The sequence below is a fragment of the Crotalus tigris genome, unplaced genomic scaffold (genome assembly GCF_016545835.1).
Source record: "Crotalus tigris isolate CLP2741 ecotype Arizona unplaced genomic scaffold, ASM1654583v1 scf7180000017695.2238764, whole genome shotgun sequence".
Lineage (NCBI taxonomy): Eukaryota > Metazoa > Chordata > Lepidosauria > Squamata > Viperidae > Crotalus > Crotalus tigris.
This window is the reverse complement of record NW_024096573.1, coordinates 2,125,237-2,140,117: the sequence shown is the minus strand read 5'-3', so window position 1 is coordinate 2,140,117 and position 14,881 is coordinate 2,125,237. Positions and strand designations below refer to the sequence as shown.

The following is a 14,881-nucleotide window of genomic DNA, read 5'->3' as shown; positions in this document are numbered from 1 at the left end:
CAAAACATGTTTCTAAAATAAAACAGATGGAAAATATTTTACTAAAACAATGCTTTAAATTTTGAATAATAAAAACAGAGCTTTGATAAAGGACATTTCTCCTTTAATTCCTTTGATAATATATTTTGATCAGTATAATTATTATCATTTGGTTATAACAGAACATTTGAGAGCCTACAATCTTTATAGGCTAAAATAGTAATGGTGAACCTTTTAGAGACCGAGTGCCCAAACTGCAACCCAAAACCCACTTATGTATCATTGGGTGGCCACAGCCCATTGGGTAGGCATGGCTGCAGTGGTAATGGCAGACTGGGTGGGACTAAAAATTTCAATCAATCAATTTCAATTTTGCGAGATCTTTTTTTTCCCCACAAGAAGTTGAAATTGATTGATTGATTGAACTTTTTTCTTTTTTGCACCCAGCAGCGGAGGCCTAAAGTGAAAAGGTTTTATAAAACCCAGCTGAAGGCCTAGGGACTGGGGCGACGGCGCATGTGCCCACAGAGAGGGTTCTGAGTGCCACCTCTGGCACCCGTGCCATAGGTTCACCACCACGGGGCTAAAAGATTTTCATATCAAAGGTGAACCTCTCAGTGAAGATCAGACAATGCAACAAATAAGCGATAAGGTAGAGTGGCTTTTTTAGTTTCAACTTAAATGTGTTCTGGGCAATAGAAATGTTAGAGCTTCCGCGATATGGCCTTACACTAATTTCGAGACTTTAATAGTTCATTATTTAAGACAACCAAAAGGAACAATTTCAAAATGTATAGGTTATCACTCCAATTAGAAATAAGAAAGCTTGAGATAGTGATCTTGGTAATTCCATTCAGGAAACAACTTGTCAACAGTTATGGAAAGCAGGTGGATTCATTTCAAACCATTTAAATGACTGATCTTCACCATATTTGATGGCAACAAATTCCAGACAAATTATGTTTAGTGTAAATTGAACTTCCTTTATTCAGTCCTGGATCGACCTGCTTTTGAGAAAACACTGATGAGGTAGAAACATTTCTATATCCACATTTTACAAGCTACATATTTTACAGGGTTATCATATCTGTTCTAATCTGCCTTTCTTTCCTAAAAATAATGTTTCACTCTGTCCTTTTAGGGAAGCTGTTTGGTTTTGGTTGCCTGTTTTCCAGCTCTGAAATCTCCTTGTTAACTGTAGTGAATGTCTTTCCTTATATAGTTAGATTCTCTAAGCTATAATGAAATACCACTTGAGACCCATAATTGTTAAAATTCATATTTTATTCATTTATTACATAATATTTTCCATGCCTTTCTATTTAAAATAGCCAGCTAAGAACAATATAATCAACATAACTTATAATTTAAAGTTATTTAAGACTTAGAAAAGAATATTAAAAACAGAAATCTGATAAAATATTATTTTCAAATAACACAATACATTAAGAAGGCAAACCTACTTTGTAAGCAAATTGATGATGCAAACTTAGAAGGCTAGCTGAAACTTTGCTTGGGTTGCAGTTCCCAAAGTCTTGGCTTAACCACCGAATAGACGTTTTCAAGAGCTACCCAAACCAAAGATCAAACATTGATTGAATGTAAATTAGTAAATTCATTGTTTAAAATATATGGCATTAGCACAACTGTGCAACTGTGACTTTTGCATAGCTCTATAACTGAAAAACTGCTAGATCTATTGACTAGTCAAAGAAAATGGTTGAATATAGTATACAAAGCCCAAGATAGTTCAAGGTGATAATAATTTGGTAGATTATAGACAGCTATGGAAATGGCCTTGAGAGCAGTATTCAGAAGATCTTCCAAAAACAAAAGGACAGAAGCATTACTTGAACCCCAGTAATCAGATAACATAATCAGATTTGCAAGGTGTGTTAATATAGTTTATCCAAAGTTTTGTTTTACCTTATTGGGCAATCTGTTTCCTGTTCTGCACAACTTTAGAAGATTGACAAAGAATAACTAGCCCAACTTTTTATTCAATGAGTTTTTATGGATTTGAACTTCATCCTCTCTATTTCAACATCTTCACTACTATATCACACTGTTATATTTTTGTATCTAATACAAAAAGTTATTACTTTGCATATTATTTTTATAGTAACAAATGATTTGCATACATGTGCTTGTCAAAGAAGGATAACAATGTTTATTTGAATGAGAATTGATAAATAACACAATGTTGAGTAAGTTTAGTCAATAAGTTACCATTATTATCTATTATCTATAAATGTAAGAAGCAATGCTTCAAAAAAGAACAAATTATACATTTCAGTGTATCCCATTTTTTTAAAATGTTGCTTATTGGAAATCCCTACCCCAAATCCATCCTAACACCAGAAACTTATCAAGTAACTGACTCCATTCTAAACTTATTTAGATTGACAGAAGAAATTAAGACCAACAGGTGCTTTTAATCATATACAGAAAAGAATACTTGAAATATGTATGCTTGATTGTAATATTAAATCACACTTTGCACAGTTGAAGGACAAAAAGTCAAAATAGGTTATTTTCTGTCATCCTGTATATGGGGGAGGAATGCCTAGATAAATGATCCACATACCGGTAGTTGGAAATGGAAATGTTTAAGTAATTTCCTACTTAAGAATATATTGAAGACTGGCTAATGAATTGCACTACTTGAGGAAACCACAGCCAATTAGTTTCATTCAAAACTGATCTTTCAGATTTTGGTCTTGCGTTTATAGCACTGATTAGGCATATAAACTGAGGCTATGCTGGTGAAGTATATTAAACATAAGTAATCACAGCTATGTGAAGCCTACTCTCTAATCCACTTCTTTACACCAGTCTATGAAAAGTTTGAATGGTTAACTCTTAGTGAAAGTTGAAAGCTCAATCAATCAAGACTACTACCAATCAGAAGTCAGAATACCTGTCTGAAATAAAAACATACTTCTGAATAGAACCCTTTAGCAGTTTAGCAATAGCTCTGCATACACGAGAACCCAACTTCTTTCATTACTGGAAATCCCTACCCCACTGTTCTGCACAATTGTGGCTGCACAATTCAGATAATCCATAAATGAGGATACATATTTCTATATTTCTTTGCTGCCACCTAGTGAAGTATAGAACTGAGGTGAGTTGCCATCTATATAGATATATATTTTTGCAGTCTAAATAGCACCCTTTTAGTTTTCCGGAGGACCATGCCCCAAGCATTAGGGTAGAATGGGGGGTGTTGAGCTGCGAGGATATATGGTTTGGTACCGCGGGGGAAAATATGCTTTTAACTATGTTTTATGGATTGTTGTGAGTCACCTAGGAATCACTGTACGATATAAGTGGCCATATAAAATTGTAAATAATAAAAAAAATTTGGAGAGACCAAACTGGCCTGTAAGAAAGGCCAAATGAAGAGCAGAAAACACACATGACAATGTAAAGAATTATATGGCCAGTACATTTTTAAAAAAATCAGACAAAGCAAATAAAAGATCTGACTACAACAAGAAAATTGAAGAAAGAGACTGAGAGACCTTAAGAACAATTGCATACAAAGCCAGGATAGAGAAGACAGCAACATACAGCAAATGCTGTCTCTGCAAAGAAGTTGAAGAAAAGTGGGCCACCTAGTTAGCTGCTGCAAGAAGATTGTACAGATTGACTACAGAGCACTGCATGACAAAGTAGCAACAATGGTGCATTGGAAGATCCGCAAGAAATACAATTTGCTGCAAGCAATAACTGGTGGAACCACAATACAGAAAAAGGACTAGAAAATGAAGAAGCTAAAGTGTTCTGGAGAAAGCAGAAAAGAGAAAGAAATGGATAAAATCACAAAACACAATGTTCCATAGTTATAGCTGCCTTTGGGTGCTCAGGCAGGAAACTTTATACCATTTCAGACAAATAGCTGTCCAGTCTCTTCTTAAAAACTTCCAGTGTTGGAGTATTCACCACTTCTGGAGGCAGGTTGTTCCACTGGTTAATTGTTCTAACTGTCGTTTCTCCTTAGTTCTACATTGTTTCTCTCCTTGATCAGTTTCCATCCATTGCTTCTTGTTCTGCCTTCAGGCATCTTGGAAAATAGCTTGACTCCCTTTTCTTTGTGGCAGCCTCTGAGATATTGGAACACTGCTATCATGTCCCCCCTCGTCCTTCTCTTCATTAAACTAGACATACCCAATTCCAGCAGACTTTCCTTATATGCTTTAGCCTCCAGTCCCCTAATCATCTTTGTTGCTCTTCTCTGTACTGTAGAGTCTCAACATCTTTTTTACATCGTGATGACCAAAACTGGATGCAGTATTTCAAGTGTGGCCTTACCAAGGCATTGTAAAGTGATATTAATACTTCACGTGATCTTGATTCTATCCCTCTGTTAATGCAGCCCAGCACTGTGTTGGCCTTTTTGGAAGGTGCAGTACACTGTTGGCTCATATTTAAGTGATTGTCCACTAGGACTCCGAGGTCCCTCTCACAGTTACTACTATTGAGCAAGGTATCCCCTATGCTATACATTTGGTTTTTCTTGCCTAAATGTAGAACCTTACTTTTTTCACTATTGAATTTCATTTTGTTAGATAGCGCCCAGTGTTCAAGTCTGTCCAGATCCTCCTGTATCCTAAGCCTGTCTTCTGGAGTGTTGGCTATTCCTGCCAGCTTGGTGTCGTCTGCAAATTTCATGAGTTCCCATCTATCTCCTCCTCCAAATCGTTGATGAAGATGTTGAAGAGCACTGGGCCCAGAACAGAGCCCTGGGGCACCCCACTACACACTTCCCTCCATGTAGATGCAGTTCCATTGAGCACCACACACTGAGTACGGCCAGTCAGCCAGCTACGGATCCATCTGGTGGTGATGCTGTCTAATCCACTTTTTCTATCTTATCAAGTAGTAGGTTGTGATCTACTTTATCAAATGCCTTACTGAAGTCCGAGTAAATAATTGAATAACATCGCCTATTCCAGGTTCTTGGGAAGGACTTGGTAAGTGGATAAGAATGCCAAATTCAATTTAAACATCTGGTTGACTGTGCGACCAACCATAATAATAATAATAAACTGTAGGCTATTTCACTTTAAGTCAAGTATCTCAGGACCAAAAGAGGATAGTCTCTATTTATTCCAAGAAGCAAACAAAAAGGGCAGTAAACAGAATGAACCATTGCTATGACTCAAGAGGCAGCTCTTTTTTTTAAAAAAAAAAAAAGAAGTCATTGATGTATATAAAGAAAAACAAAATGTATGTAAGTTCTGCTTTGAAATGTATTACAGGCAGGAAGAGAAAATAATCCTCTTTAAAAATATGAAGATTGTGTGAAAGGAAACAGTGTTCTGTTTAAAGGTATCAGCATCTTGGATTTCAAGGGATGTGCTTTTAATTTAATTCCTCCTGCTTTGTGAAAGCAGAATGAAAGTAAGATCCTGTAAATAAGTGCTAGATTAAACCAGAAATTGGAAGGAAGTCTAAAATTGAATTGAGCATTGAGATTAAAAAATAAAAGTTCAAGAAATGTGTGTGCCTGTGAATATACTATAAACATTTTTGATTATTATTCAATTGATTTTTTTCATTGACCTGCTGATTTGAATCAATACATTAACAGCCAGGCACATTTCCCATTGTTTCTATTATTCTTAATTGCTATTATTTTCTTTTTTATTTCAGATGAAGAGAACATACTCTCATTTTTTAATTTTACTATTTTAAAACAACTGAAGAACTCGCATGGCCAAATCATCATTTTGCTGCCAAATTTTGCTTGAGAAGTTGGGGCAGGGATGAATTCTATCTCTATTACATGCTTATGAGTACCCAAAGGCATATAGCTGACCACAATGAGAAATCAGATATTGAACTAACATGGCCATCTATATTTATGGTCTGCTATGTGCTATGTGCTCGTATAATGTATTTATATATGAATGGAAATAGTATTTCATAGGAATACATTATTTCATAATTGATAGCAGTGCCTCTTTGCAATACACTAAAGTTTGAAATTTTTCAGGCTTGTACATAACCCTGACAAAAAGATGCCACTTAGTTAAGGAATATTACAGTTAATGACACTCTTAATGTAGTGCTATTTTTTCTTGGGTGCATGTACTGATGTAGGGCTATTTAAATAATTAGCACAAAGCAGAAGTACTTACAAAGTAATTTTTAGAACTTTATTATGCATATTATTAAAAGTTAACAAACTATCTTCTGGGATCTAAAAGACTTCACATTAGGATGACATTAGCTTTTGTAGACCACAGATGAAGTAGGTTGTAGACCACAAAAATATGTCATTATAAATCAATTAATCTAGAACAGGGGTCCCCAATCTGTGGACCGGTACCAGGCCACGGTATGCCAGCAACTGGGGCGCACAAACAAGTCAAGCCCCATCTGTGGGATGCAGGCAACACACAAAACCATGCCCTCTCCGGTCCACGGAAAAATCTCTCTCCACATAACTGGTCCCTGGTGCCCAAAAGGTTGAGGAACTCTGGTCTAGAAGGTGCTACAGGATCCTTTGTTGTTTTTACAGCAGTAGACAAACTCAGTTTCACCTCTTTTAGAAAAATGCAGTTGTAGCAAGCTTTATTTTTTTTTTAAAAAAAGGCCTATTAATTATGAGTAAATTTTAACTCTATTAGAATACAAGCCTGCTCTAGGAATTACAGATGAAGTTCCCAACAAATAATGTTTGAATAAAGAACAGTGATATGCAAGATGAATCTTCAAGTAATGTTTTAAATTATTATGTCTTTTAAGAATGTTTACACTCAATAAACAGAATTCATATAATGGTTATACTGACTCCAAGACATATATTGCTGCATGCAATTAGTTTTAGTTACACGATTCTACGTACAAATTTGCTAAATGAAATAAAGAAAATTTTCAGCAAAAGAAAAAAGGATAAATTTGTATATCCTACTCAACCATAGTTAACACAAAGACAATGAAAAAAAGCTTTCCATAAATATATGATTGAACAGTTACTGAATAGCCATTTCTTCCTGGTTGACCCTGACTGAATTAGATGAAATCAAATAATATTGGTTAAGTATTCACTGAATGATGTAAGATATTCTGTGTTTACTCTGTACATTAATTGGAAATGTAACTCAGCACACTGATGTCTCTTTTTACAAAAGAGAAGAACATCTAGACCACAATTAGATGGGGATATTTTGTTTATTTAGACATGGCATATCATTCATGGACTAGCAATATATATTAACATTTCACCTAGATTAGTAAAACACAATAAAATATAAATGTTAAAAAGATCTATGCTCAAATACCAATGTCAAGGCCAGCTAACCATTGAAGTGCAGCAATGATACTCAATTCAGTGAATTTATGTTTTTTAGTCTCATTTAGAGACTATTTCGATTACCAATTATTCAAAAAGATGGCACTAATAAAAATTTCATTTTCCAACCAACGCATACATTTAGGATCAAATTTTGTGGATCTAATAACAAAGGCCTTCAGTGTGAAACTGATTAAGGTCTGGTCAGTTTCAGACAGGAGCAGAGCATAAGGAATCTAATAAACTAATTAAAGTCACAGAGCTGGCCCTATTAACTTTCTATTAGCACATTTTATAGAAGCACTGAATTGCAGAGAAAAGGAACTCAGAAAAAGATAGGGACAGAGAGAACTTTACTTGAATAACCATGATCTCTCTCTCACTCACTCACTCTAGCACTTAAGAATAAAAACCAAGTCATTGGAACAGAATACTAAATGAGAAGAGGGTATATATGCTTACAGAGATAAGGAGATGAGAAATAGAATCTCAACATGTAATTAAAATTTATCTTCAAGTTTTTTGTGACTTTATCCACATGTGCAGAGCACCTGTAGCAGTTTGGTTCTGCTACCTCTTATGCAGGATGAGCAAAGTTAATCCAAGTCCACCATATGCCTTGCTAAATCCACACATAAATAACTTCATTTCTATCAGAGATTCAGTTGTAGAATGTGCTTTGCAAATGAGAGAAAATCTACTAAGCCAGACATTATAATACAGAAGGAGAAAATAGATTACCTGAAATGAAGTTTTATGAAAAGTAATTCACAAAAATTTCAGAATAGTTCTTGATGGTTCTACTGAATGGATAGTTTGAAGAAAGCTACTGTTCCTCTCATAGTATTGTTGGACTGCCTCCACAAACGTAGCTATTTCTCTGCTGTAGCAGCAAAAGCTGAAATACCTTTTTTACAAATGTAAAGAATAATGAGCAGCTCCCAGGAAAAGCATGGATGGTATGTTGTGATATCTACCATAGTGTTGCTATTGATGTGAAAAGTACTCCCAACCAAGGAACTCTGATTCATTTAAAATTGAGTCAGGATGGACATTCTAGCAAGTAGTTTGTTGTTATTATTATTAATAACAATTTAATGCAATTTTATCTAGTCACCAATAATACACCAACCCATGGCCCATGTGTTGCCTGGATAACTAGTAATATTACAGATTAATAAAAAATATAAAAAGCAAATGAAGTTTTTTATTTATATACATTGACTATCTTGTGTGTTTTATATGCAGCCCAAGACATTGAATTCATCTTCATTCAATGCAGCCTGGGCAATCCAAAAGGTTGGACAAGCATGCTTTAAAGTAGACATGTCAAACTCAAGCCCTGTGGGACAGATGTGGCCCATGATGTGTTTAGATCTGTCCTATGGAGCCACCGTGGAGATGGTGAGGGGCTGGCCCCGCCACATCAGACCCACCCCACTAGGCACTCCCCTTGGGCATGAGGAGGCTGGAGGTGCCCAGCAACAGCTGCAGCTCATTGGCCTCTTGCCCTTCATTGACTAGCAGTGACGGCCAGTTGGATGTGAGCCTGGGGCATCCAATAAGCGGCGCTCAACCCTGTCCCACCTGCACCACACTCACCAACCAAATTTTAGCAATAGGTTATATGTGAATTCTGCTTGTTGGTAAAATAATTGTGAAATGGATTTTGGATGTGATCTCTGTTTAATGGCCTAATGATCTTTAAATCTTGATTTCTTGCTAATGGACTAATGGTCTTTAAATCTATGGTTGATTTGTTAAATATGGTCAATGATATAGACAGACATAAATAGCATGAATTCAGAATTTGCAGACACCCCACAAATGGTCACCTAAATTGAGATTTTATTGTACAGTAAAAGTTGTAGAAGATAAAAAATGTTTTTACTGATTTACTATTAATTCAGTCCAAAAAAGGAATGAAATAGGTGGATGAAATTGAAAGAGTGCATGGTATGGAAGATATTGTGAGATTGATCCCTAGCACCATTGCTGACAATTCCTTTTCCAGGATAAAGATCAATATGCGATTTTTACTTAATGTACAAACTTAGCACATTCTGATTAGTATATACATTTACATCTTTAAATCAGACAAATTAAATCATCATGCAGACTTTTGGATGGATAAGGCTTCAGCTGAGCACTTCCATTCTTTTTTTTAACAAATTATTATAACATTATAATGAGCTATTATAAAATAAATTAAAACACTCATTGCTCTATCTAGCATACTCTATTAAATATTTATGCACACGAGTTTTGAAATTAAATTTGAAAATAATGTGTTTTTCTCCTTGCCCCCCCCAAATGAGTTGAAGTTTAAAAATTGTTAATAATAAAACTGACTGCTTTTTGGACAGAAATTGGTACTTTTAACATATTGGTCACTTTTACCCATTATTGAAAACACCTTTTTTTCCTAATCTTGATAAACAGAAGATCCAATAGTACAACAGTTGTACTTACGGGAGGTCCTGTGAAAAGAAAACAGAAGAAAAGAAGAAATACATATAGACTCGTGAGCTTTTAAAAGACTAATATTATTTGAAGATTAGCATTGTTCATATCTAAACATGATCACTATTAATTATTTAAAATTATTTTACAGCATCAATACAGCATTGAAAATAATGCGTCAGATTTTATATAAATGTAGTTCCTTTCCATTATTCATTAAAACAGTATGGCTGTTTTAAGAGTTACATTAATATTAATGAATTAATTCCTTAAAGTAGAATTCCTTAAATTCTACTTTCAGGCCTGAAAAAAAGTCAGGCAAGGCCTAACCCCCTTTTTAAAATCATTTTGAAGTGTCATACTCCTAACATTTATATTCTTCTTAGGTAACATTAACCTTATATTTTACCATCCATCCCCCAAGTAAGCTCATATTAATTTCTCTCCATAGCATTTAGTTTTAGAATAAAGGTAGAGTTGGTTGGATCTGTATTTTTACCATCTATTTTTGCCAAGATGGAAAAAGAGCCAAAAAATGCTTCTTAAATGTCCTCTCCTTTTTTATTTCTCTTGTGCAAGATCCCTCTTAAAATACCATATTTCGTGAAGCAATATTAGCACATTTTCCTAATTTTTTACACACTATTCTTGAGGCTGTCACACAACATAAAATATTTATTTTAGTCTTATTAAAAGAGGTAGTGATAACCATCAGATCAATAACTTTTCATTAATTTTTCTTTTTTCTCTTGACTTCATGTTACAAAAAGGCATTTAGAACAGTGGATATTGAAATTTACTTTAATATAACTAGACTTTTGCTAACAATGTGATATTAATCAGCTAAAGTAATTTCTTGATTTTAATGGTCTTAATATAAAGATATATTTAATACACAGGATTTTTTCCTAACAGAAAACAATTTAGTTTCCTTTATTAATGTCATATATTTAAACACATAAGATATCTTATTGAAATCCCTTATTAAAACCCCCAAACTTTAATTCATATGTGACACAACAGGCATGATGTTTTCCTGCTCTTTTCACCTCTGATCCAATGATGAGGAATAAATTAATTTCTATGTTGTGTTTTATACCTTTTATGTTGATTATTTTATTGTTGAACTACATAACATTCTATGCAAATAGAGTTAAGGAATAAAATTAGCATAAACTGAATTTTCCTTTCTCTTGAAAGATTTTTTCAGGAGCATGACAATGCCATTCTCAAAACACTCAGTTACAGACTTTCATTCACTCATTGATATACAGGTACTCCTGAACTTATGATCACAATTGGGAAAAGAATTTCCATTGTTAGATGAGGTGGTTGTTAAGTGAATTACACCTGATTTCACGCCCTTTTTTGCCATAGTTGTTAAGTGAATCACTGTAATCCCCTTTCCTCAATTAACTTTGCATGTCAGAATCCAGCTAGGAAGATTGCAAATGGTGATAACAGGGCCCCAGGACACTGTAACCATCATAAATACATTGCCATATGCTTGAATTTTGATAATGCAACTGTGGGGATCCTGTGACAGTTGTAAGTGTAAGGACCAGCTGTGAGTCACTTTTTTCAGTACAGTTATAACTTTGAATGGTCACTAAATGAATAGTTCTAAGTCATGGATTATCTATATTTTGTAGATTTACAAAAGAAGGTTGCTATATTGGATTTTGTAGTTATCTTAATTTATAATGGTTTAATTGATAAAAGTCACAACATAATCAAAATTACTAAAAATAAATACATATGAAATATGTATTTATTGGATATGTTCGCTGCCTTGAGTTATTTGCAAAAATAATAAAGGTGGGATACAAATAAATAAATGCACAGCAAAGCACCAAAGTATGACAACGTTAGCAATATCCTTTAGGCTATAAAAATATGCTGATTTTCTTTTATTAATCCTTGCATGAAGACTCAGCAGAAGGATGCATACAATAATCATTCCTTGTGCCAAAGAGGGAATCTTGTCTGTAAAAAAATGGAATATGTGTTTTCTAGGTGAAGTGGGAGAACTTTCTGTGGCCAACTTGCAGTGACCAACTCGTCGCTATCTACTTGCCATGGCCATTTTGCCACGACGAATTTGCCATAGGACAACTCGCTGCAGCCAACTCACCACTGGCCAACTCACCACAGAACAATTCAACAATTCAATTATTTAAAACAGTTTAAAAATTATTTTAATTTTTGTCATTCACATTTCATTTTATCCCATCTTTTCATCCTTTCTTTAATGATTTAATTCCGCCATTTCTTCTGCAGCAAGTTGTCCCAAGGTGAGTTGGCCTAGACCCCTTTCCAGGTACTTGGAAATTTTATTCTCAAGCGCATCAGTTGCCATGGCAAGTGACAAAAGATTGAAAAGCTATAGCCTCAATTATCTATAGGGCAGAAGTTGATCAAGGTGGTCCTGTTTTATTATCCTTTTTGTGTTCTCTAATAATCTCTCATCCCTCATTGAATATAGTTGTTGAGTTAACAAAGGCAGCCAATAAACATCATTAACTTAATCTATTAGCAAACAGACCAGAAACAATATTTTTATATTATCCAAAGAAAATGCATTACTTTTATGTTTAAAAACTTACCAGTTTCTCCTCTTCTTCCTCGTTTACCTCGTTTACCAGGAGGACCTGAAAAGAAAATATTATATAATTGGTAATATTGGAATACAATTTTCTAATCTCTTTCAGAAACTGCTTGTTAACTGTTTTTCAGCTATTAGAGATATTTGAATCAACAAGTTCGACACATTGGGTAAGTTTCTTTCAATCCTTAGCAAAAGAAAATGTTAACTACAAGCTTATCACCTTAAAAAGAATTGAGAATAAATAGCAAAGGGGTAATTAAAACTTTGTTTTTAGAAAGTTACAAATATACTAAGGGTCCAGATAAATTTGAAGTAAGATTTCCCTTGTTTTCCATGAGATATTACTTTTGTTTTTGAATATTTTAAAAAATAAGATAAAATTTTAAAAATTGGACACTGGAAGATTACAATTAAAGGAGAAGAATATTGTAAGGTGCTTGGAGTTACCTATTTGTGTTTCATATAACCATAAACTTTTTATTTTATTTTTTTAAAAAAAATTTGACATACTTACAGAATGAAATAACAGTCATAGAAAATATCTGACAGTTTTTGAATAAGCAGGAATTACAGTTCAGAATGTTAACAAGTCTGTTTTTAAACCTCTCATATCCTCTTGCATTACTTCTCTTTGAAGAGGAGATACTATTTCCCATTATCTTTAACTAGCAAAGTGTCCATTGATTATGATTGCCTGTTTACATTCTCTGTATTCCTGCCTTCTGTTCAGATAAATCCATCTATTTAGCCTGGAATAGTGACTAATTAAGAAAGTAGTGGGAATGCATAAAGACAAGGTTTAGGTTTATGTAAGTGTTTTTTGGGGGTCTCTGTGTTGGAATCCAGCATATTTCCACCTGCCACTGGTATATATTACACTGTAGATTACTCTCAAAAGAGGAAACTGGACAATTTTAATTCACTGTTGTCTGTTTCCTGACTTACTTGATTTTGCTTTGAAATTATTAATATATGCCACCAGGATAACCAATAACAATATAAAGTAAATCTATATGTAATAAACATACTGTAGTTCTGATTCTTCATAAACATGTATCATCTATTTCTGAATTACCATGAAATATTATACTTTCTGATTCTTGAGTTAAATCAAGATTAACTGGTTTTGAAATCAATTGAAACTCTTTTGCATAAGCCATTTTCTTTATATAGGCAACTACATCATTCCAGAAAAGTTTTCACTTTTAATAACGTTCCTGTCAATATGCTCTAGTTATCAGCTTGCCTCAGGACAACTTGAGATAGGTTCTTTATTCAAATATAGTAGAATCCCAGGTGTGACATTTATTTCCATTAGCACATTACACATGTGTCATGCTAATGCATTAACTTACAAATAGATTTCTAGCTGAAATTCAATGTGTTGGTTTTAATCTACAAAACCCTTTATAGCTATGCATCTTGGTACCTATAGGACTGTCTTTTCCTATCAGAATTATTCCTATCAGTGGATTCATCTCGGGAAAACCTTTAGGGAGTTCCCCATTTTATAAGGCAAAGGAGGCTGAGGCTCTACTGGTGCTGTTTTTCCACTTCTGTGGAATAGTCTTCTACTTGAAGCTAAATCAGCTTTCTTAATAGTTTTCTAGAAGCTGATGAAGATGGAACTCTTCTGAAAAATATTTTGCTATTAGGTTATATATTTTAATATGTATGCAAGTATTATGTAAGTTGTTATTGTTATTGGTTTGTAGACCAATAAGTATACCCCCAGTGAAATTCAGAGGAACAGAAGTTTAATTTTTAAATAATATATATTCTGTATTTCCTAATTATCTATTAAGAAGAGCTGGAGTGTTCCCTGAAATAGTGTGGGAGGATTTGGGCAAGTTATAAAGAATTAGCCTTCTAGATCTTTATATCAAATGCCATTATGATGAAGTAACCAAAAATCTGGATCTTGCCTACTACATTTAAATTGACTTTTTGTCTACCTTTGTCAGATAGACCAGACAGGAAACATGACCAAATGAGATAATTCTACTTTACGTTAAGGCTACATTAATAGAAATGTGCGTGTCTGACAGTACAAATGTCCCACTGTCTCTTTTATAGCTTGTGAAGTTAGGAAGGTGTCTTGCTCTTCCCATTATACAGCTATGGGCTAGGCCCTCTCTTATCTATCCCTTTCTCAGGCAATATTACCACCCCCATCCCACCCCCAGTTCTTAAAGTTATTCCCATGTATCTTTACTCTTTTATATAGGAATGTATTTAAAAATACACTAAATTCACAGTATTTAATTGTCTGGTGCATATATTCCTTTCTAAATAGGCTCTTGATTATAACACATTACAGCATAATAAGCCATTTACTGTCAGTCTAATAGCACACAGTAAAGTGATCCCCAAAAATAAATTAAAACTTTTCCAGATGATTACTGGATATCTTTTCATGGATAAGATTTTTTATTACAAAATTGTCATTGAAAAAGTAGTCTTATGTCATATTTTAACAGTAATGTTTAGCAGGGGAACAAAACATGAAGCCCCAAGCAGATGTA

General features: G+C 34.1%; 1 protein-coding gene across 5 annotated transcripts in view; it reads right to left on the bottom strand.

Moving 5' to 3' along the window:
* LOC120305928 (collagen alpha-1(XXV) chain-like) overlaps positions 1-14,881 on the bottom strand; it is a 310,346-nt gene that overhangs the window by 67,131 nt on the left and 228,334 nt on the right. For all 5 annotated transcript variants that reach the window (XM_039338369.1, XM_039338367.1, XM_039338371.1 and 2 more), the window contains 2 exons: positions 12,355-12,399; positions 9,758-9,765 (listed from right to left, as the gene is read on the bottom strand). In XM_039338369.1, coding sequence (XP_039194303.1) covers positions 9,758-9,765; positions 12,355-12,399 — 53 coding nt within the window. The remainder of the gene's footprint in view (positions 1-9,757; positions 9,766-12,354; positions 12,400-14,881) is intronic.